At 44.0% G+C, this 23,923-nt stretch overlaps 1 protein-coding gene across 1 annotated transcript in view; it reads right to left on the bottom strand.

Moving 5' to 3' along the window:
• The window catches only part of PSMD1 (proteasome 26S subunit, non-ATPase 1), a 120,140-nt gene extending 96,217 nt beyond the window's left edge, over positions 1 to 23,923 (bottom strand). Inside the window, exons 1-16 of the mRNA XM_074963396.1 lie at positions 23,798 to 23,923; positions 20,066 to 20,109; positions 18,954 to 19,027; positions 18,522 to 18,691; positions 17,399 to 17,604; positions 15,998 to 16,141; positions 15,140 to 15,366; positions 12,951 to 13,011; positions 10,200 to 10,328; positions 9,028 to 9,116; positions 7,794 to 7,872; positions 5,904 to 6,077; positions 4,068 to 4,179; positions 2,931 to 3,127; positions 2,412 to 2,507; positions 1,713 to 1,777 (exon numbers count right to left, since the gene is read on the bottom strand). Of these exons, the coding sequence (XP_074819497.1) occupies positions 1,713 to 1,777; positions 2,412 to 2,507; positions 2,931 to 3,127; positions 4,068 to 4,179; positions 5,904 to 6,077; positions 7,794 to 7,872; positions 9,028 to 9,116; positions 10,200 to 10,328; positions 12,951 to 13,011; positions 15,140 to 15,366; positions 15,998 to 16,141; positions 17,399 to 17,604; positions 18,522 to 18,691; positions 18,954 to 19,027; positions 20,066 to 20,109; positions 23,798 to 23,813 (1,883 nt within the window). The 5' untranslated portion in view covers positions 23,814 to 23,923. The remainder of the gene's footprint in view (positions 1 to 1,712; positions 1,778 to 2,411; positions 2,508 to 2,930; positions 3,128 to 4,067; positions 4,180 to 5,903; positions 6,078 to 7,793; positions 7,873 to 9,027; positions 9,117 to 10,199; positions 10,329 to 12,950; positions 13,012 to 15,139; positions 15,367 to 15,997; positions 16,142 to 17,398; positions 17,605 to 18,521; positions 18,692 to 18,953; positions 19,028 to 20,065; positions 20,110 to 23,797) is intronic.

Raw genomic sequence — 23,923 nt, 5'->3', positions numbered from 1 at the left:
AACAATGAAACCAGCCTCCACTGCCCAATTCTCTGATAAGCACTTCTATGTTTTCACCTACATTGCCCCTTACAAGCGGTGAAAGCTCCCCGTCAAAATCCAGAAAGCTATCACCTTGTTCTCCTCCAAGTCCCTCCTCAAAATTCACTTCTTCCATAGAGAGTTTGGGTAAACAGCAACCTGATAATTGCAAGGCAGAGGAAAGCTGCAATCATTCTACTGACCAGCTAAGAGTTGTGTGTGTCCTGTTATATTTGTTATCCTGTCTCCCAGACCCTACCCCAGCTTCCTTGTTTGTCTCCTCCACCTGCTATGTCTTTGTCTTAAAGCCGGTCCACTCTTTGGGGCATGGCCTAACATCTGTGATAGATTTGAACAGCCTCTAGCACAATGGGGCCCAACCTGGTTATGGCCTTTTCCACACTGCAATAAGTGTTAAATAACGATGCAGCAGGTATTTTGCCTTCTGCTTGAAATAGCCAATAAAGAAATAATACTTCACACAATAATATTTTTCACCTCCGCTTCTCACAGGACTTTATGAAAGCAAATATAATTACCCCATTTTAAAAACAAGACAGCCAAGGCCACACCTATAAGTCAATGGCAGTGCAGGAAGTAGAACCCAGATGACTTCCAAGTCCTTTTAGCCACTAGAAGATAATGCTGTCATTCACACCATCTCACTCTGTTCAGGCAATTGGGCCATATGTCTGGAGACCTCCTAAATAGCTCATTAAGTTGTCTGCTGAATATTTATTTAGGAAGTCTACTGCTATAAATGACTGCGGTTTCTTTAAAAAAAAAAAAAAAAAAAAGTTACTTTATCCAATATGTACTGAGCAAAACTGCTGTTCAAGTGTTACCCACCCATGATTTGATAAAACCAGACACATTCCCTAAATCACATTCCCTGTAACTAGACTTCACTTGCTTAATTCTACTTGGCAACTCGCTGTGGAAAATTTCAATACGAATTTAATTAAAGACACAGAAGTTTTACAGGCTAGAGCGTCTCAGAAACTTACTTTAATCCACTATTTCTTTGTACAAAACGAACCAGAGGCTACATACGTGAAATCCAATGTTTCCTGTAAAGTGCCCAAGAGTTGGTACCAGCTCAGAGGGTCAATTTTTATTTTCTTCATACTTCGCATATTAGATTGAAGCCAACTTCTCCTTAAAACATGTACAGACACTGCAACTTTCACTTGAGGTGTATGATTACCCTCCACACACCCCAGTGTGTGGAGGGTAATCAAAGTCAGCTCAGTCAAAGCCACTTAGAGGAAATACAAAATACTACATCAGTCAAAGGTTTTGACTAAACAGATGTGTTCAAAGTATACATTCTGCCCCAAAATGTCATTGCCCATGTGTAGATTCACCATAACAGGGCACTGTGCAGTTTCAGATTACTTCTCACAAGGGACCACACCACCACTCACAATGCAAGATTGCACGACTCTTTTTCCTTCTATTTATATCTCATCCCAGTACATACCAATACATCCACTGGTCCATGAAATGCACAGGAGATGGGTTCTACTACTGACCCAGATTTCATTCTCCCTCTTTTCTATCCATTTCCAGCTTCCATTTAGTTAGCAACTGATTCAGTTAGTGAGATGGATGAAGCACACATGCTTTCCAAAAAAAAAAAATCTCCCAGACAAGTCAAATTGAAGGACTGATGCAGTTAGAAATTGTACCTGAATAGAATGAACCCAAGTGACTCAACCGCTGCCCGCCTCACATCATCGTTGACATCACTCACCTATTAAAGAGGAAACAAGATGTTAAGAGAACGGTTCAAACCCCCAACCTTTCGCGTCAGTGCTCATGCATTTGATTTGATCTGGGATATAGGCCTGGGATTACAGAGATAGAAAAATGAACAGTTACATTCAGCGAGGTAACTTATCCTTGGCTGAAATAGACTCACAAAGAACTACCATTCCCACACTGTGACATGTTTTAAGTTATTTTTTTTTTTAATCACAGACCTATTAGTCAGAAAGAGCTGATGGCCTCCATATTTTAGAGGCTACCCTGTTTCTGCTCAGCACAATAAATTATTATGAATGTTATCTGGAGCAGATAAGAAACTCTTAGGCCCAGCTAGCAAGTACTCTGGGGCTGCGTTCTACTTTTTAGCATAGTGTTGCTTTAAGCAATATTGGAGTTTGTTTATTTTCTTGCTGAATGTCTCTTAGCTTTAATGTTTGCAAACCCTAGGACTTCTAATCCTCGTGTTTCCATTAAGCAAAGAGAGGCCACCTATTCCCTTTACATCACTGTTTTAGATTAGAATATTAGCATTCCAGCTACCGAGTTCTGTCAATGGCCTGTGTATTTGCTGCCACCACGCCAGCTATCCCGTTACCTGCCCCAGGCTCTGCAGAACTTACAGCAACATGCAGCAGACGTCTGATTGCCTTGTTGTTCCCTGAGCCGCAGTAAGCCATAGCTACAGTGTACATTCCTGAACGACGGAGGATTGGATCCTGGAAGACAGAGAGTGTTTCAATATTTATATTTCTACGGACACAGCTAGGACTCAGAAGTTCAGTTTCCAAGTCTCCTCAATTCCTGGCCTCTGAAGCTGCCAACAAGGGCGACAACGGGCTATGGGCACCTGTCTACTAGGCATGGGACACGCCACAGAACAGCCATCAGGTGGGAATGCCATTTGGCACTAATGACCTAGAGGCAAAAAGTATCATGAGCTGTGAACTGTCCAACCCTTTCAGAATAACTTTATTGACCACTGCCACACATCACCCAACAGGTATATCGACACATTCAGTTATTTGGAAAAACTTTTCTGGTGAAAGCAGTCACCCTAACCAAAGCTGGAGATTTCAGAAGGGAGCAGGGGGAAATCTCTGAAACAGACCATGATAGTATCAAAACACAGGCACACTTACCTTATCTCTGCAGAGACTCTCTATGAGGGCATCTGCTTCCTCCATCCTCCCATACATCACCAGAGCAATGCCAACAGCCAGGCCCCGCAAGATCTTTTCATGCTGCGTTTCCTGTGCGTAGCCAACCATGTCCTCAATAGCCTGAGCATTTTTAGATCCCAGCATTACCAGACCCAATGCCAGACCAGCTGCTTCACCTGCACAGCAGCAAAAGGGAATCAGTAAAGCATGCAGAGCTCCCAAAACAGACTAATATAGCAATGCCTGTGCAAACAATACCCAGCAGCCCCTCATCCTACTGAGATACAGGCCAAAACAGAATTTCTAGACACTGTGCCCAGCAGACCTGCTGCTCAGCATGGTGTTTGCTCACTCACGAAAGCTACAGGAAGGAAGGAAGGACACTTCTAAAGGAAAATTGCGAATGCATACCGATGATGTTTACATAGAGCCGCAATAGCAGAAGCCTCAAACAGACAGCAGTATAATAAAATCACTCCCTGGGAAATAAATCTACTTAAAAGATAGATTGTTAATGCAGCAGTGTCTTCATTTTAATGACTCACTCTGGAAGGTGTATTGGATTGTATGCCCGTATCATGTTACTAGACACCAGCCCATGAGCCCTGGGGTTAGTGCTATGCCCTCCCAGGTTCAATGTGTTTCTCATGCCAGTACACATGCAGATCATCTCATAAGCTCTTCTGTGAACCTGAACCAGTGCAGCAGTGGCCTTCATGAGCCCCTCCACTCAGCTTCTCTTAGCCAAAGGGGTCATCATGAGATCTGGCAGGAATGTGGGGTCAAAACAGATTTAAAAAAAAGCGTGGGGGGAGAAGAGTTTCTTTGAGGCCCCATGAGTGAAATAAAGGACCCCCTAAAAAGAAGCATCAGCTCACTGAATCACAGTCCCTGCAATTCTTAGGCTAATCTTCTTGTGGCAGTGGCTGTCTCTTGCTAGGTGTCTGTACAATCTCCAATACAATCAGGCCCACAGGTATTACTGCAACAAAATAAAAGACCCTTGTAGGTCATGGAAAGGCCAGGGCAGAGTTGCACGGGACGCAAACGCAACGTGGAAATAGTCTATACTACTAGCAAGGTCTCAAATGGTTGTTTTAGAAGCAGCATCTTTACCTGTCACTGCATCGTCCTGGTAGAGGTTTGTTTTCAGCAAATCATACACATCCTGGCGTGCAGTCCCCATGGCAGCCAGACCCAGACCCAGGCTACCACCATGTCGGACAATCTACAAAAAAGCACAACCATTTTCCTTACTGCTCAATGTATTACAATGAGAAGGTGTCTACTTCAGCTGAAGAAGCCAGAGCTTTAAGCTGGAAACCATTAGTGTATGGCCCTACCCCCCAAAAACTCAAATGAACTGTTGCCCCCTAGTTACAAATCCCAATTTTACCTTTCCAGCCAGCCCCAGCCAATCGCTGTCTCTGATCAAGACAACAGCTATGTTCCAAAAGCCAGCCCATAGATCTGCTCAGTAAGGGGTGCTACAAGCCCACTAGAACAGATTTTCTGATGCTTTATTTTTAGCACTCTTCCCAAGGACTTATTTAAATAGGGCCACAATTCTACAGAGATAAAATGGGCAGAATGTATTGCACCAGTAGACCCTGAATGGAAATTTATACAGGTATTCTCTGAAGGCAGAAGGAGCAATACGATATAAAATAAAGCCCAAAATGAGCGTGATCTTTCCAGCTAGAATGATTCACAGACCTAGTGGGAAACTTAGGAGATACCCTCAAAGAACATAAGAATGGCCATACTGGGCAACACCAATGGTCTATCTAACCCAGTATCCTGTCTTCTAACAGTGGCCAATGCCAGATACTTCAAAGGGAATGAAAAGCACAGGGCAATTATCAAGTGATCCATCCTGTTGTCCAATCCCAGCATCTGGCAGTCAGAGGTTTTGGGACACCCAGAGCATGGGGTTTGATCCCTTACCATCTTGGCTAATAACCATTGTTAGACCTATTTTCCACAAACTAATATAATTCTTTTCTGAACCCAGTTATTCTTTTGCCATTCACTACATCATGTGGAAATGAGTTCCACAGATTAACTGTATGCTGTGTGAAGAAGTATATCCTTTTGTTTGTTTTAAACTTGCTGCCTATTAATTTCATTGGGTGACCCTGGTCTTGTATTATGTGAAGGGGTAAATAACACTTCCTTATTCACTTTCTCCATACAGTCATGATTTTATAGACCTCTATCTCTTTCCCAACCTGAACAGTCCCAGTCTTTTAATCTCTCCTCATATGGAATTTGTTCCATATCCTAATCATTTCTGTTGCCCTTCTCTGGACCTTTTCCAATTCTACTACATCTTTTTTCACATGGGGCGACCAGAACTGCACATAGTATGCAAGACATGGGTCAACCATGAATTTATATAGTGGCATTATGATACTTTCTGTTTTATTATCTATCTTAAGAGAGAGGGAGGAAGGTACTGGGCAAACATTAATTAGGAGGCTGTTCCAAACAGAAAGGTCAGTGTCACAGAAGCCCAGGAGTGGTCAGGAGCAAACCCTTGCTGAAGCTCTGTTTACACATAAGATAGTTTGGCAGCACAGTTGCTTCAGCAATTTATTCCTTTGGTAGGTAATTGGAGCCAAAAACACAGCATAATACAGTAAGTCAACCGTAAAACAAAGGAGGGATGGGTATAAAGTCATGCTGTAGATGACATTTATTTTGAAACAAGTATACAGGTCCATCCTAAAATCCCACTTGTATTACTAACAAGAAGGGCATTAAGGCTATTTGCTGTAGCCATTGTCTTAGTCATGCCCTTCTCCTGTTATCAGGCTGTTTATGATCATCAGTTGTTGTATCATATCTGTTTTAAAGTGTAAGCGCTCAAAGGCCTGGTTTGTGTGAAGCACCTAGCACACTCTTGGGTACAAGAACACAACTAGGTTCATTGTTATATCTAGTACGCACATCATTGCTGGCATTCTTCAACTGGTTCAGCAGATAGTCAATGATGTCACCACCATGATTAGCATGAATCAGACCCAATGCATAGAGACCTCCGCCCTCCTGATAGGCCGAGCCCGGAGAGGTGTCTTTGGGTAAATATGTTGCCATTAATTGTAGAGCTTCCTTCTCATGACCCTGCAAGTTCATTGCCCAAAGGGGTTGGGGAAAGGGGGAAAATAAGAGGAGAAAGAAAACAGTGCTTAAAATATTGTAACAATGTCTTCATAATTAAACACTTAGTAGGAAACGTCTGCTTTAGCCACCAATTTCCATGCTGTGATCTAACACAACCCCAGCATGTTCAATCTTTTAATGCTGTGTTCTCTGCACTTCTGAGCTACTTATTCACACAGAGGCATGTGACTACACTCTGGTCACATGATTGCTATCCAAAACCAATGCAAACAACTTTGGCCCAGGAACCATATTTGGCCAAATAATCAGGATGCTTTAATTAAAGGTTCTAGCCCTACAAAGCAATTACAATGGTTTCCCACTATTTTAGACTGGCTTTAACCCTCCTTTCCCAGCACTGAATCGGCAAGGTCAGCCACCATCAATGCTCCTCCAGAACATATCATCGTACGAAGCTCAGTAACATCATGAAGCCACAAAATAAAGTGATAAAACCACAGACATTTAATTTAGGTAAGTGGAAGCCACCATCCAACTGATGCAAAGGAGGGGAGAAGAGTGGTCTCTCCGACTGTACAGTAGCAAAAAGAGACCCCTCCATTTTAATTAAGCTGGACAAATATTTGTCTAGATCACAGCTTCACTGCACATATTCAAGGCTAGATGTGACCTATCAGAAATGGATGAGAGAATTAAATCCACTTCACAGGTTTAGTATTCACAGGTCCCTTCCATCCAAATGGTCCTTGTAAATACTTTAAATCATCTGTTCATTCACTGTATTCTTCTTCTGTGCACTTAGATTTTGGTAAGTCAGTTGAAGGTTCTTCCCTTTAAGCCATATTTCTCCACCACTTTTCTGACCACAATTACACTACATGCCCTTGTTGAGCCCAGTGCATGTTCTGTTATATGCATGTGTACGTTCATAAAAAATATAACTGGAAATCAGCTGAGTCTTCGCACATCTCTATGATTAAGAAGCTGCCACGTATATTTGATGTTTCTTAAAAATTAGATGTCCAGTTTATGATATTTGGAGATGCCTGTTAAAACATTCGGCCCTCTCCACAGCACAAGTTTTAACAGTGGTTTTGTAACCAGCTAGAGGCCAAATCACCTAGATTGGTTATAGGTTACACTGTGCAGTTTGTGTCCACACAGCAACTGTTCTGCCATCAGAGACACGTTTGCATGTCCACAGGCTCCTAGCTACGTTTGTACCAGTAAATCTGGGGAAGTCTAGGCAGCTCTTCTATGGTGTGGTGCCTCCGTAAGAATCAAGTGCCTGGAGAACATACACAAAAGGTGGCAACGGCAGCACATGGGACAATGCGCTCCGAGATGACCTAAGGTTCAGCCAAACCGATTACACCAACATGCTTAAAGTGTCTGGGTTGCACTGCAAATAAAAAAAGGACCAAGCCGTTCACAGAAGGACAACCAGGGGCCAGCCAAGGGCTCTGGCGTGGGTCAGGCACCATTAGCTGCTTTGGTTCCAGCCAAGCTATAATCGGGCCATGCAAGGAGACAAACCACATTTAAGTCAACCTTATCAGTGACTGGTTACAAACTTGGTTATGAGTTGGAGCATGACCAGGACCTTAGTGTATAACCCAGAATCCCCACTCCATTCCAAAACAAAAAAACAAACAGTCTCAGCATTGGCATGGCAAGAGTTTACATTTAGGCACACAGGAATGAAGGCAGCATTACCTTATGTATGACACCCAGGCTGGCAGTAGCAGTAAATTTAGCCCAATTAGTGGCTCTGGCCAGCCACTCCAAATTATCTCTGGAAGGAGGAAAGTCAGGAGTTAAATATAGTTTCTATAACACCCAACGACATATTTCATCAGGAAAAACTGCTGTCAAAACCGGCACCTGTTGGAGACGGGAGGGGCTGTTTCCATGCTTCACTGCCTAGAGCTGCCCTGATTTCTGGCTGGTCCCAGCTCAGCCGCTGAACATTGGAAATCACCATCCTGAACAGCAGCATTAAGTGACAATACAGAACTACATAAATCTACTACTTCAACATATTCAAAGACCTGGCTGCAGGCTGAGCAATCCTTCCAGAGAGCTGGATATTGCTCACCATGCAGCCCATCAGCACTGTTCCCACCTCAGCTGCAGGGATTTGATCAGTCATTTTCTTTCTTCACCTCCCGCAGTGGGTTCAGTCCCCACCTTTGACCTCTTGAGTGTCACTAGCTCATCAGCAAGCCAGCTTCTATTCACAGGAAAACAGGAACTGCCAGACTAGATTAGACTAGTGTCCATCTAGAGCAGAATTCCATCTCTGACAGAGGCCAGACCCAGATGCTTCAGAGGTGTAAGAATTCCACAAACAGGCTGATGTGGGATAATCTGACCCTCACACTTGGTCTCATCTTGATCTCCAATAGTCAGAGACTGGTTTAAACCATAAAGCACAAGGTTTAATATCACTTTCAAAATTATATTTATGTATAGAAACTCTGGATAGTCTAGGTATCCATGTAAATATCCAGTGCCTTTTTGAATCTTGCTAAATTCTTTGCCACAATGATTTTCTGTGGCAGTGAGTTCCACAGTCTAATTACGTGAAGTGGGAAAAGATATTTCCTTCTATTGGTTTTGAACTTCCCACCTTTTAAATTCATTGTATGTCCCCTTGCTCTTGCGTTATGAGACAGGAGATCAGAAGCTCCCAATCTCCCTTCTTTAGGCCTTTCGTTATCTCATACACTTTTAACACCTCTCTGCTTATCCATCTCCTTTCTAAGGGAAACAATTTTAAGCTTTTCACACTCTTCATCTGACAGCTTTTCCAAGCCCCTGATCATTATCATCACTTTGCTGATCTTCCTCTAGTTCTGCAATGTCTTTTCAGAGACACGGTGAACCATACTGAACATAGCATTCTAGCTCTCTGAATGCTAACTGGACTTCTTTGCAATGTATTTACCGAAGGAACTGGTCACTGGTTGTCCCACAGTGCATAAAGGAGTTTGCTATAACCGTTGCTGTGTGGCATACAGAGTTCCGCACTGCATCCTGGAAGAGCAAAATAGGCAAGTATCAATCACCAAGATGCAAGAAAGAGACATCAGGCTGCAGCAAAGAAGATTCACAACTAAGACGCAACGCTCTGCTCACTCTGCACTTGTACTAGAAAAATAAGTCACAATTAAAGTTGCATTAACTAACCCCAACCTAACCATGATCTTTTTCCTGATGGGGATGTATTGCTTGTTAATACACACCTATCTAATCTCAACCCAATTCGTCTAGTGCAGACAAGTCCTTTCTGTAAACTTCTGGAACGAAGCAACAGCACAAAATGAGACGAGAACCCTCTTAAATAGCCAGGAATTCCAGGAACCTACTGCTACACCGTAGGTGCTGCTGACAGCAATTTCAAGCCCTTCCTAGAAGGTTACGCTGAATCACTACCCAAAAGAGTTTTATGCATTTCCAGTGCATTTAAAATGGAACCTCCCAACAGATGTGTTCCTGCTTACAGCAACAGTTTCACACCACCTCCTACTGAGGACAGAGGTTACATTTCAGATTCAAATAATGTCTCTGCTGTGATTTACAATAATCACTTGGTTTAAAGGACAGAAGGGACAAAGCTTGCCATGAGCCCATGGGCTGCACCTACTTTGTGTGTGTGTGTGAAAATTTATGTGCACTCTCTCTCTCTCATTAGTATCTTCCCTAGTGGAATAGAAATTACGCGAGTTCCCCAATACATTCAGTTTATTTCCTGCATTAAAATACTGCAATTGAGCAGCTTTATCTTCAACCCACAGATACAGCGAAGGGTGCCTACAAGCCACACCTCAAGATTCTCTGGGCCACACTCCGGGGGCTGATCGGTTTGGGCCAGACGGTGGGAACAAGCAGCCTCCTTTAGCCTTGGAGTTTCAAGTTTTAAAACCAATGTGGTCTGACCAATATGCTAAATTAAATCCTTGGAAAGAGAGAGACAGAATAAACAGACTCCTCCAAGAGACGTACAGGTCTTGCTAAAGCCTACTGCTTCAAGGAGGAGACTACGTTCAGTAATGAAACACAGTCACCGGAAAATCTGTGATGATTCCAGAAAGAAAAAGACAACCCAAGGTCTCTTACCTTTGTGTTTTTGAGAATCATCAAGTCTGTATTGTTGTTTCGTATTAAAAACTGCAGGTGTAACTCAATAGCCATTTCACCACTTAAAATTTTAATCATTTTTGAAATCTGGTCCTTAGGCTCTGGGTTCTTCACACACAAACAACAAAGACAAAAAAAACAGGTCATCAGAATCCCTGCATTCCCCCGGGATCAAGCTCTGCAAAAACACTGGCCCACGAGAGAGCTAATAGATGGGCATATTTAACAGTTCACGCCCCGTCACGTGCTTCAGAGACCAGCACCTCTGGGAAGAGAAAAGGGCATTAATTCTTCCCACAATGCATATAACCCAGCTCCCAGAAACATTAATGGGAGTGCCTCTATGTAGGGGACAGACCCCCTAAGATTAAATGCAGCCACTGAACTGAATGGAAGGTATTGCGAGAAGACCACTACCAAATGCTAAAAAGGCTCAACATGCTGCTTTGTTTGGTCTCTCATACCTTCAACAGATGAGAAAAGACTCTCCCCCAAGAGACAGTCACCTATATTCACACTGTGCTTATACTTCCTTGGATATTATACTGGGGAAGGACTCAAAGCGGCAACACTTTGGGCATCACAGGCTGCGCCTCATGATGTGGCTAGAACTGCTCAGGAAACCAGAACACACCTTAATTCAATGCGGAAGGTCAATGGCAGCAGATGTGCTAAACCCACCCTGCTCTGATTTACAATGGCTGGGGAGGGAGAACCCAGTGTTATGACTTTTGAAACCATCTACCATTCACTGCTGCATTTCCACTGCCTGTGAGTTTCCAGGGCTCTGCCAGAATAACCCGTCCCCAGGTAACTTCCGCAGGGTAAGTCTCTGCTTGGCACTCTGTCGCAGAGGGTGGAAAGTACATCAGGTCTCTTCGTAGCAGCTTTATGTTAAAGAGACCCACCGAGTACAGCTAGGTTAGCCCTTCAACTAATCTCCTCAATTATTTCTTTTCTGATCTGAGGCAGATTAAACTCAGGAATGCTTCAGGCCACAAAGACTGCTTATGCGTGCTTTCCCCTTGTCACACCCAGTGGTGTTCAGGTAACAGAAACTAATTCAAGACACCCTGCCCCGGAGTGCACTGCTCACAGGCTCTTGACAAGGTAAGGACTTCTACCCTGTTGTTTCTTTGCCTGAACCTAGTTTCAGCAAATATCTCAACTTACATCTACAAGACAATCTCAAAGATTCCCATGACTAGTTCACGTGTGCATTACCTTTGGGTAGCATTTTATTTATTTCCTTTCACCAGCCCCAGAAGATATACAGCAGGCTGCTACATTTGCTGCTTAGGGTGTACGCATATTTACTTCGAACGTACTTGAGAGAGAGCGAGCTTTACACAACAGAAAATCTAATGAGCAAGCCAAGTAGAGCAGCAAAAGCACAATGTGCACTATTCCCAAGCAGGGATCAGAACTCAAGCACCAAGCTCTGTCCTTCACTGTGGGCTGTAAGCACTGCAGAGGCAAAGGGTACAGCCCCCAGGGAATGTGAGCGCCTTGTATTACTCTAGCAACTCCTTCTGGCGTTCCAGAAGCAATGTCCAAGCTCTCTCAGTCAGGAAAATTGTTACTGAACGACTTGTGGGGCAGTGGGCCAATTCATCAGGCAGTACATCAGAATGAAGTGCCCAACAGCAGCAGAATTTCAGTGCTTTTCTTTGGGGAGGAGTTAATTTCCTCAATACTAATATAGTCCAAATCAAACAGATAAACCAGGTCCTTCTACCTGGCCCCTTCTCCTGATCCAGAGTCTCCTACAGAAGCCTATCTGCTCCCTACAATTTTCTCTCTCTCAGCTGCTTACTGGCCTTTTATCTGCAGACCATCATCTGACCCCTAGCTTCAAACCTATCACTTAGGACAGGGTTAGGCAAATTTTTTGGCCTGAGGGCCACATCTGGGTATGGAAATTGTATGGTGGGCTATGAATGCTCACAAAATTGAGGATTGGGGTGCGGGAGGGTGTGAGGGCTCCGGCTGGTGGTGCAGGCTCTGGAGTAGCCAGAAGTGAGGAGGTCAGAGTGCGGGAGGGGCGTCCAGGCTGGGGCAGGGAGTTGGGGTGCAGGTGGGGGGGTGAGGGCTCCAGCTGGGGGGCGGGCTCTGGGGTGCAGGAAGGTGGGACCGAGGGGTTCGGAGGGCAGGAGGGGGATCAGGGCTGGGGCAAGGGGTTGGGGCATGGGAAGGAGTCAGGGGTGCAGGCTCCGGGCAACGTTTATTTCAACCAGCTCCCGGAAGCAGCGGCATGTCCCACCTCTCGCTCCTACACGGAGGCGCGGCCAGGCGGCTCTGCGAGCTGCCCTGTTTGCAGGCGCTGTCCCTGCATCTCCCATTGGCCCCGTTTCCTAGCCAATAGCAGCTGCAGGGGCGGCACTTGGGGCAGGGGCAGCGTGCAGAGCCCCCTGGCTGCCCCATGCATAGGAGCCGAAGCGGGGACGTGCCACTGCTTCCCAGGAGGCGCGTGAAGCAAGCCCCTGACCCTGCTTCCTGGCAGGAGCTCAAGGGCCGGATTAAAATGTCTGACGGGCCGGATACGGCCCTCAGGCCATAGTTTGCCCACCTCTGACTTAGGAGGAAGCTAATTTAGTCACAGATAGGGGTACGCCCAACTCCCTTAGAGGATCATCCCACCTTGTGACAGGGAAGAAGAGGAAGAGATCTAAGCAAAACGTGTATGGAGAGCTGAACACAGCACATTTGATTTCACAGAGTGGCACTCACAGATTCTGCAGACTTCGCAGCACAAGTGCTACTTGGCTTCTCTTCTGTTTCCATAGTGTCACTGAAATTAAACAAAAAATACAACCCAGTTCACATCTCATGACTGCCAAATGCTCTGACAACAGCTGCATGTTGCGCCCTGTCACAGGAGACTGGGGTATGAAGGTAAGCTCCGGGGATAAGAGACCTTGGGCACGGCCCAGGGCTGACGCACACAGGTATAGCAGCCCCCTCTGCAATCTGAGTTAGAGGGGAGTTAGGGATAAAAGACTGAGAGAATCCTGGCCCCCACAGTGGCTGGAAAGTGCAGCGACTAGAGAAGCTTGTATGGACTGAGAGGCGGGGAGACATGAGGGAAAGCAACTGGTGGAAACGTGTTTGGGAGTGAGACATAGCAAGGGAATTACCTCCATCCTCAAAAGCCTAGGGGCCACCACTGTCAGTAAGGATGGACGTAGTGATGAATGGGAAAGCAATCCAAGTCATTAAGCTGGCACTGACGCAAGGCCCTGACAGACTTGTGTAGTGGATGGAAATGTTCCATTTATCGCTATAGCCGAATATACTGTACAGACTCCTTCTGCCTGACATTTTAAAATAAACACAGGCAGTTTTCCAGTCTCTCCTGGGGAGTGCCATGCCAGCCAGAACACTTCAGGCATCATCCATCTCTCTCACTGACACGACTGGATGGGCAGTATAAGCAAGTTGGAGGGGATAATTATTTCACATCTCATCCAAGCAACAGCACCTACAGAAGCATAAGGCTCTGCCAATGCTACAACAAGATGTGGGGAGAGGAATCTGTCCAGGTTTCTCCGAATGATCAAAAACTGAATTTCCAGTGCTCAAGGGAGAGGGCTGCTGCCTGCTGACTCCAACAATGCAATCTTCAGAGGCAGTGCTCAAAGAGGACTAACTGAGGTCAGACGTTGCACAGGCTGATTTATAAATTGCTTTGTGGGTACATATTCCCTCCTACTGTAGAGCATCACCACAGGGAAACACCTACCTGCTACATACGCACTCTTGACTGAAGAAACAAAGGTGTTTGGAACCAGTTTCCTACATTTCCATAGGCCCTTGTGTTTTGGTAGGCTTGGTTTGGACTACAGTCCCCATTAAATGCTATTTAATTAGATGTGGGTGCTTGTCCAGCAGCTCCAGAGGCTAAAGAACAGGCACAGCAAGAACAGCAGTGCTACAAGCTTCCCCCACAAGGCTGTATCCACATGCCTCCATCTTAACCTAGAGAGGTCCACCCCTAGGAACGAGAGGGTAGTTCATTCTTTGTGCCATGCGGACTACTTGTGAGGGACCAAAGAGGAGATGAAATGCGGCGACCAATTAGCACCAATTGTGGGGCTGCCTTGTATAATGTGGATATCTGGCCACTAAGATCGTGTGATACAGATTGCTGAACAGTCCCCAGACGGTCGTAATCTTCTTGTAACAGAGATCTAGGCTGAATTTGAACTAGTGAGCTTTGTCCAAGAGGTGAAAGGCTTTGTATCATATCAGTAATAATAAGGCCCTTCATTTCTGGTTTTTACTGAAAATTTCCCAGGTTTTACAAAAGCTATTATTCAGTTTTGACCAATTTTCACCCAAACTGTAGACCACCAAAGTACATGAAAATACTGATTATGCTAAGAAAATCCAATACAGCACATTAGGTAAGATGTTTTTATGTCAATATACAATTAGTCTAAGTGTAATTAAATTCTCTCTGTTAAAGTACCTCTGGGCTCCAATAGGTTCAGGTACCATCTAATAGCGCTACATACTATGCAACTAAATACTGTTCATGAAATAAACTACCACAGCATTAAACTGCTTTTCCTTTCAATACTCTTGGCTTTTCTCTGTTGCTTTTTTCTGTTCTCCCATCCCTCAGTATTAACCCCGATATTTACCCAGAAAACCGTCTCATCAATTTGTTTTCAGCAATTTTCACCTTTTAAAAATTTTGTAATAAATGCCACAAAATCCCCAGGAAATTGTAAACAAAAGAAAAACTGAAAACTAAGGGACTTACATATTACTATTCCCTGGGCCATACATTTCCCAAAGTCTAAGAATACTGACGCATGCTCTTCCAATGTTCCTGCGTAATTTAATTTACCAAAATACAATTGTATTCTAACCAAACATGACAATTATATTTCTACACAAGCCAACATCCCCACCTGTCTCTCTCAGGTCCAGGGACAGTCCCAATGTTGGTTGATCCAGGCACAGAGGCAATAGGGGTGCCAACAGTGTGAAGATTCTGGATCACAGAAGACAAGAACTGCTGGCTGGCACTTTCATACAGATCAAAGCAGATCTGATAAGCCATGAGAAGATTGTCTTCCTTCACCAGCTTTTCCAAGATGTCACTTACAGCCTGGGGGTCATCCAGGAAAATCAGGCACTGAAAAAAAAATAAAATAAAGATAAATCCACCAGGTAGAAAACACTGCAAGAGGAAAGAACAGGCATCAATTCCCCATACTAATTTCTGTACTGTTTCCCTGGGACAGACGTCTTCCCCCACCCAGGGCAGATACTAATAATCTTACAACAGTTATTGTAAGTACTTAATATTTTCTTTAGTCTCATTTTAAACACAATTACTGTCAGAGAACCTTCTTAAGAATTTTTTCCCCCCTATGTATAACAGCATCTTCTGAAGATGTAGGGGCATAACCTACACTACATCCACTTCATTACTTGAAATGATGGTGTGATCTCGTACTAATACTAGAACAAGACTGAAAGGTTTTACCAAATGAACATGTACCATTTTGCTAAAAGGCTTGTTTTAGACCAAGCTTCGTTTCAAAAGAATGAGCATGACCGAGTATGAAATATCGGAGTCCATCTTTAATATTGACCTCCATTCAATACATATTTAGCATCCCCCGCATCCCCCAGGAAACTGAATTTCATTTGTTTAACTAAATATGATCAAAGCCCATGTGGGAATCGAGATAGATACACCTAGAAGACAATAATTTTTATTAAGCAAAGAGTTTATGAAGAGCAGAGCTACACAGCATTACCTGGCACACGTTGATGAAGTCTGGTTTCTCCAGGTTCATGTAGATTTTAACCAGCACTCGCAGCACTTTATTACGGAACTGCTTATTCTGCATCAGAGACATGCAGAGCTTTAAGCTGTAGGCTAGCATTCCAGGAACATCATTCTGAAATTGAAGGAAAAGACACAGTCCAGATTTTGTAACACGTTGTTAAAAATCAAGGTTAAGGAATAAAACCATTTACACGTAATTTCTTTTACGCTTGACATCCGGTCTCTTATTTTTCTCTCTCATAAAAACTCAAAGACCACATGCATACAAACGTGACCCAAAGAAGACCATTTATAACCAAAACAACCATACACCACCACCAAGGAACACCACTCATGGAAAGACGCAAATTCACTCCAAATTAAAGCCTCAAACATAAGCACAAATGTACCTTGAGAGCTCAATACTTAAATTTTCTGTCCCACACACTTTTTCCTGACCGTCAGATACTCAACCCAGGGAAATGCAGGTGTTCAACATAGAAAGGTTAACAAAATGGACCATCCAGCCAAAGAATTCCTCTTATACACATACTTCATGCAGGAGATTGAGAAGAGAAAGGTCTATTCAGCTCCGATATGTGTGAAAAAAACTTCTATATGAGGACTGAAAAGATCAGGACCATTTAGCTTAAGAGACGGAGATTAATAAGATGAGACATGACAGGGGTATACAGAACAACAAATGGAATAGAGAAGGTAAGTTAGGCACTCCTAGCTACCTTCTCTCATATTTCAAAAACTAAGGTACATTCACTGAAATGGAAAGGCTACAAATTTAAAATAGATAAAAGGAAATACTTTTTTTGAATAATGCATGATCAACCTATGAGTCCCACTCCTGCATGACAACATGGAGTTCAAGAGCTCAGCAAGATTCAAAAACGGATGGGCCATTTATGTGGATAATCAGAACGTCCACAGTTACAACAGGTAGGTTATACATTGCTTTAAACAAAGAGAGGGTCTTGCACTTCCTGGTGAACACCTTTTTGGGGGAAGAGGTGGTTTAATTATTGCCCACACACACTTCATTCCTCAGATTTGTTCACAAAAAAAGTTTCAAATTATTTTTGAAATTAAAACTTCACTAGAACTGAAATGTATCTGTATGATGCTTATCCACCACAGTACATTAAGTGCCCCTTTAAATATTAAAAAGGGGCAACAGAGAAAATAGACAAGACATGACAAGGTAAAAATCATCATTCAAGTTGAATCACTGGGTTTCACCAAACACATTTTCCCAATGAGCGTCACTCTTATTTTGCCCCCAACAAAATCTGTAGTTTTACAGTCACTTGAACCTCCCTTTTCTTGATCCAAACCCTGAAGGGGAAAGTTAAACCCTACATGTGAATCCTCAACCTACCGATTCCAGTATGGTTTTCTCAAAGACATCCAGCCTGCGGGTCTCCAGTGCAATCCCAATGGCCTGCTTGTACTTGTGATCATCCAAACACCGCTGGAACATCTTGTTAACAATCCCTTCCAGCCTTTCGTCGACAGGTTTCTTCTCCACTTCGGCCAGTTCTGCATTCTCCACACACTGCTTGGTGTAGTGGTCAATACATTTTGCTGAGATGGAACATAAAGAACAATCACCTTCAGCTTCCTAGACACACACAGCTTTAAAAGTAGTACAAGACAGTTGAAAATCTGACGACTAGGGTTTGGGGAGAAAAATAAACACCCTCCAAGAAGATGCATGTCTACACATACAGGCATTTAACATCACCTTTGCCTTGTCTAAATCCATTACATTAAAAAGAAAAGGAGTACTTGCGGCACCTTAGAGACTAACAAATTTATTTGAGCATAAGCTTTCGTGAGCTACAGCTCACTTCATCAGATGCATTCTAATGCACAAAAGCTTATGCTCAAATAAATTTGTTAGTCTCTAAGGTACCACAAGTACTCCTTTTCTTTTTGCGAATACAGACTAACACGGCTGCTTCTCTGAAACCTGTCATTAAATTAAAGTTACTTGGCCCACTGCATGACCACAGTCTAGGGTTAAATTATCAAGTCATTTACACCCCACTATCAACCTACTTAATAGTTCCCTTAGTTACACATGGGAACACAAGTAGCAAGAGACATGGAAATCACTTGGGTGGTCACTAGTTCTGTTTAGTGGGGGAAGACTTATTTGCCCCAAAGTCTTGACTTCAGTGCTGAAGGCACATACATGTTTTACATGACTGTTTCAAATAGGAGATTCTGGGTGAGGGAACAGCAGGAGACTTCCCAGATGCACAATATTTATTTGTATTATAACAGCACCTAGGTAAGCTGGTTCTTCAATCTAGACAAAATTCTAAACAGAGAAAGTCAAGAAATACTAAGCTAGAAAAAGCAGCTGCAGCATCTGGTTAGCTAATTCTACACAGAGATCAGGGAAATTGGAGGACAGCAGTAAAGGCAAATGGGATCTCAAGTAATAGTAGTTTTACCAACTAGTGAGCTTTCTATTTAGAGCCACTGTCAATTACCAATGATAGTCTCCACATATTCTGAATTGTCATTGACATTGAAGAGATCGCCTGCTCCCAAGGCATAGTTCAGAGACTCCTCAAAGGCTCCCAGGTGATAAAACACTTTGGAAGCCACCAAGGCAGCAAACTGGCGACTCCGGAAACCCTCATCTTCATAGAGAACTTCACTGAAAAGGTCAGAGAAAAGACAATCAGTTGGGCATGCAAAGCTCCCCCCAAAGGCATAGGCCAACTGAAATTTTCAACCTCACCAGCAATTTTGGGAGAATAGATTCTCAAACCAAATCCAGCTAAAATTAACACTTTTTGGAAAATGGGGAGATAACTGCTACATTAACCGGGATCAAGCAGCCAGAGGAAAGGCAAATGCATTACATTCCATGTTCTATTTGAGCACCCACCCTTCCAAAAATAGATTTCTTCTCTTACATTTTATCCACTGACTCAGAGATTTCTGCCCAAAAGTCATTGACAACAGCATTCAGTTTGTGAAGAGCGAACTCCTATGGAAAGTAACAGAAGTTTAATTGTTAAAGAGTTGCATTCATTCTATTTTTCTCCTTCTGACTGCATCCTACAATAAGATCTCACAGCCACCAACACCACGGCTTACAGAGCAATCCTCACAAACATAATTTATTCTTATGACTCCCCTGGGGGAAATGTAGGGTTCTTTATCCCCATTTTATAGGTGGGGCTATGGAACCCTGATCTGCTTCCCCCCAACTTCACTGGGAGCAGCACTGGGCCAAACTGATTTATTTACTGAGATTCCTTAAAATGCTTGGAGTCTTCAGAACTGACTCACAGCTGTCTTTGTCCCTGTTTTCTTGCAGGTTGGCTAAAGCAGCCTATTTTGGAAAACATATCCCATAGGGAATACAGGTCACCCTGATTACACCCTGTGAGCAAGGTGATGCGATCAACCTGCCAACTGCCTCTTTGTTCTGCTGATTTGGGTTGTTTGTTGGGTTCAGATGGCCTCTGTTGCTTTTTAGTCTATATGCATATTTTATAAACTGTAAGGTCTCCATGGTTATTTTTTTCTCCCTCCACTAGGGTTACTAAACATTTTTAGAAGACTATATGGAGGTTAGATTATTTTGGTTTCTCCCTCTCCCAAATTATGTTAGAGACATGTGAGAAGAGATTAACTCTGACTCAAACAGTAAAATACAGAGCAAAAGAACATCCAAAGTGCAACCCCTGGACCATATGCAGCCTACAAACTCCTGCCATCATCAGAGAGGCAGAGCCTCCAGAAACTAGAGATCCCAGCATGACCCATGTTGGAACCTGCAGACATCCTGGGCATTAAAAGAAGAGGTTGGTTGCAGTTAGCTGAATTTCACATGAATTGCCTGTGCATCTCAGGCTTCTGGCAATGAGTCCTTTTGACTGGATGCAGCTTGAATGCTACCTGTCCTTTTCTAGCTATTATGGTTGCTAGAATCTGCCTGTTTCTATTGTAAAAAAAACAGGTACAAAGTTTCAGCTTGTGGTTTGTTGCTTTCAGGTCTAATCAACATTTTCAAGCTCACCTTGAGCTGTGGCTCTTCTTCATCCAGAAGAGAAATAATTCCAGCTGCAAAACAAGAAGCTTGTTATCCGGGATGAACTTTTGTGCATTGCAACAGAAAATGTAACTTAGTCCCAAAACAATACTGTGAAAAGAAAAGGCATGGTTCTAGCTTATGGTTTTAGTTATTAGGTAAAGACTTAAAGACTGACTGCAAACGTAAAACAAATGTATCCTTTAAAACAGCATATAAGTGTGTATAGGTGTCTTGATCAAAATATTAAATCACTATGACACTTGACAATGTATCCTTTATCATTGATGTATGCACTATACAGCCTGCCCATGCCCTTCCTGGAGGGGAGACCAGGTAGGGGAATGAATCTTATACAATCCTACTCCACATATAGGATTCTTGTAAATTTCAATACTTTATTGATTTACCAGAAATAGCAGCCAGGAAGCAAGCCTATGCTATCTCCCTCCAACACCTACCAATTTTTTATTCTTAAAATAAACGGGTCCTTCAAAACATGATCCCAATTGATTCTCCCCAAACAGAAATGGGATTTAGACTGAGAACTGAGCTTTTAACTATCAGGGACAGGAAATCATGATTGCAGACTAAGAAAGAATAACCATTAATTTTTTCCCTGAACTCTTTTTCTCTCTCCTGAAAAGTGTTCAGGCAACAAATACCTCAATAGCAAAAACCAGGTTCAATCATTAATTTTTTCCTTTCTTTCTGGCTTTGCCCAGGTCTCCCACATTCTAGAATCTTTACATTGGCTTCCCTTCTTCCAAATATTCAAACTTCTCGTTGACTTCAAAGCTCTCCCTAACTCTGCACCTGCCTCTTTCTCTGCCTTCCTCTCTTCCTATACTTCCTGATGAGCCCTATATTCTGCTAATTGCTAACCTCACCCTTCATCTCTTTCACCCACTCCAGACTTCAGATCTTTAATCATGCCTCTTCCATAGATCTGAAACAGGCTCCCAGTCACTGTACACCTAGCACACTGCTCACCACCCTCACTGCTTTCAAGAAAGCTATAAAAACTCATCTATTCAGTTTTCAGCTATAACATCCAAACACCCATGTTTATTCTGGACAATAGCCTCATGTCTCTACACTATAACTTCCACGGGACAGTGATCTGTTATTGATTTGGCACAGTCACTTGCATGCAGTGGACAATGATCGTACTATACAATTTAAAATAAATAAAGTTAAATAACTATTGCTATAAGACTAAGCCAGAAACTACACTGTTATTCTACAGGATCTTACCAACAGTATTATTCTTACTGCGCCAAGCCCCATTCAGATGCAAAGCACAAGTGCACTATTCATTTCAGTTTTCAGAGTAGCAGCCATGTTAGTCTGTATTCGCAAAAAGAAAAGGAGTACTTGTGGCACCTTAGAGAATAATATATTTATCTGAGCATCCGATAAAGTGAGCTGTAGCTCACGAAAGCTTATGCTCAAATAAATTTGTTAGTCTCTAAGGTATTCATTTCAGTGACACTTTGCAAAGGCTGAGCAGCAGCCCTGGAGCTTCAGGTGACTGGAGCAGTCAGATGGAAGGGATTAGCACCTCTCCACATACCCAGGAACAAGCAGTTCTGATTCCATCTCTCCCATGCCACAGAGGAGATAAGGGGTCATTTATTGCTCTAACTAACCCAGGAACCTATCCTTGCAACAAAGCCCGTTGCCAACTCTGTCCACATATCTATTCAGGGGACATCATCACAGGGCCTAATCACATCAGACACACCATCAGAGGCTCGTTCACCTGCACATCTACCAATGTGATAGATGCCATCATGGGCCAGCAATGCCCCTCTGCCATGTACATTGGTCAAACTGGACAGTCTCTATGTAAAAGAATAAAGGGACACAAATCAGACATCAGGAATTATATCATTCAAAAACCAGTCGGAGAACACTTCAGTCTCTTTGGTCACTCGATTACAGACCTAAAAGTTGCAATTCTTCAACAAAAAAACTTCAAAAACAGACTCCAAGGAGAGAAGGCTGAATTGGAATTAATTTGCAAACTGGATACAATTAACTTAGGCTTGAATAGAGACTGGGAGTGGATGTGTCATTACACAAAGTAAAACTATTTCCCCTTGTTTATTCCCCACACACACACACTGTTCCTCAGACGTTCTTGTCAACTGCTGGAAATGGCCCACCTTGATTATCACTACAAAAGGTTCCCCCCCAGCTCTGCTGGTAACAGCTCACCTTAAGTGATCACTCTCCTTACAGTGTGTATGGTAACACTCATTGTTTCATGTTCTCTATGTATATAAATCTCCCCACTGTATTGTCCACTGGATGCATCCGATGAAGCGAGCTGTAGCTCACAAAAGCTTATGCTCAAATAAATTTGTTAGTCTCTAAGGTGCCACAAGTACTCCTGTTCTTTCTACCAATTCTGTGCTGTTTAAGATTTTGACTAGTAGTAGTCAGGCCTGGATTTGCACCCCCTGAATAGGTAGGGTGGCCACTCACACATTCTCAGGATACCAAACACACCAGTACTTCGAGGAATGATGTGGGCCTGTCCGCACTGGCAGGACCTCACCCCCACTTGGCATGGCCTCCCACACCTGGTGTGAGCAAGGTCATGCCAGTGGGGACAGAGCAGTGCTCTTTTAAAAACTGTGCCCCCCACATGATACCAGACAAAGCCAGGTCTGATTTTGGCTCAGTACCAGATGGGGGAATATCATTAGAAAAGTAGGACCATGGTTTAAACCTGGACAAATGGTCTGCCTATGACTAGGCATCCCTACTGCAGTGCCAGAACTTCAGGATGGAATCCTGCTAACTCCACAGTGGAGTTCAGAGCACCAATGAAAGTGGATCTTTCCCCCAAGCACGGCAGCTGACACGCAACAGTGGATGTCAAGGACTAAACACATTTTGTGATTCCTGTAACTAGTCCCTAAAATGTCTATCACTCAGGCAGTGAGTCACGTTAACTACAGGAAGTTAAAAGAAAAAGCACAAAATCAAATCAAGTTACTAAACTGTTTAGACAAATAAATGTGTCTTGAGATGACTATTGCTAAACCTGGAGTTGATCTGATGAGCCAGAGAGCAAGATCCAAAGAGGGTAACCTCTTCTGAAGGTGCCCAGCTGGCAAGTCAGAGCCTTGAAACTCAGTTCCTGGCACTCAGTGCTTCCCATGCTGATCTTCACGGCTGTGACAAAGTGAAGGGAAAGAGCTGCCTCCCAGGAAAAAAACAACACGTTTCCCTTCTACAGCCAGGCTGCTCTGAGAGCTTAAAGCCCTTTGGGAACATCAGCCAAGCCCCTGCAGATTGCTGAAAGAAGTCAGGGCGGTCTCTGCTCTCTATGGGGAAACAGAGGCACGTACATCAGGGCGATCTCCGTCCTAGACGGGGAAACGGAGGTGGGAAGTGACCTGTCCCACGCAGGGAGGGGGCAGAGACAGGAATGGAACCCAGGAGTCCGAGTTTGCCTGGCCAGCCTCCCCCCACACCTCACACACGGCCGCCGGGGGGGGGGGGGAGACCCAGTGGGGAGGCAGCGGCGGTGACACGGCGATGCCCCCACGGTGGAGAGCCGGGTGTCCCCGCCGGGGGCGCCCCCTGGAGGAGAGGGATGGGTCCCCAGAGGCCGGGGCGGCGCGGCGGCTCCGGCTCTGCCCAGGCACCGGCCCTGACTCAGCTAAATCCCGGGCGGGCGGGGGGCCCCGGCCCAGCGCTCACCGGCCGAGGTGATCATGCTGCCGCTTGGCCTGGCCCGGCCCGGGCTGCTCGCTGCTCCGCGGTAGGGGCTGGGGGCTCGGGGGCCGCCGATGCCGGTGCTCGGGTCCGCGCCGTGACCAGCACCGC

The sequence above is a fragment of the Natator depressus genome, chromosome 9 (genome assembly GCF_965152275.1).
Source record: "Natator depressus isolate rNatDep1 chromosome 9, rNatDep2.hap1, whole genome shotgun sequence".
Lineage (NCBI taxonomy): Eukaryota > Metazoa > Chordata > Testudines > Cheloniidae > Natator > Natator depressus.
Note: the sequence above shows the minus strand (reverse complement) of the source record. Positions and strands in the feature narration are given on the sequence as shown.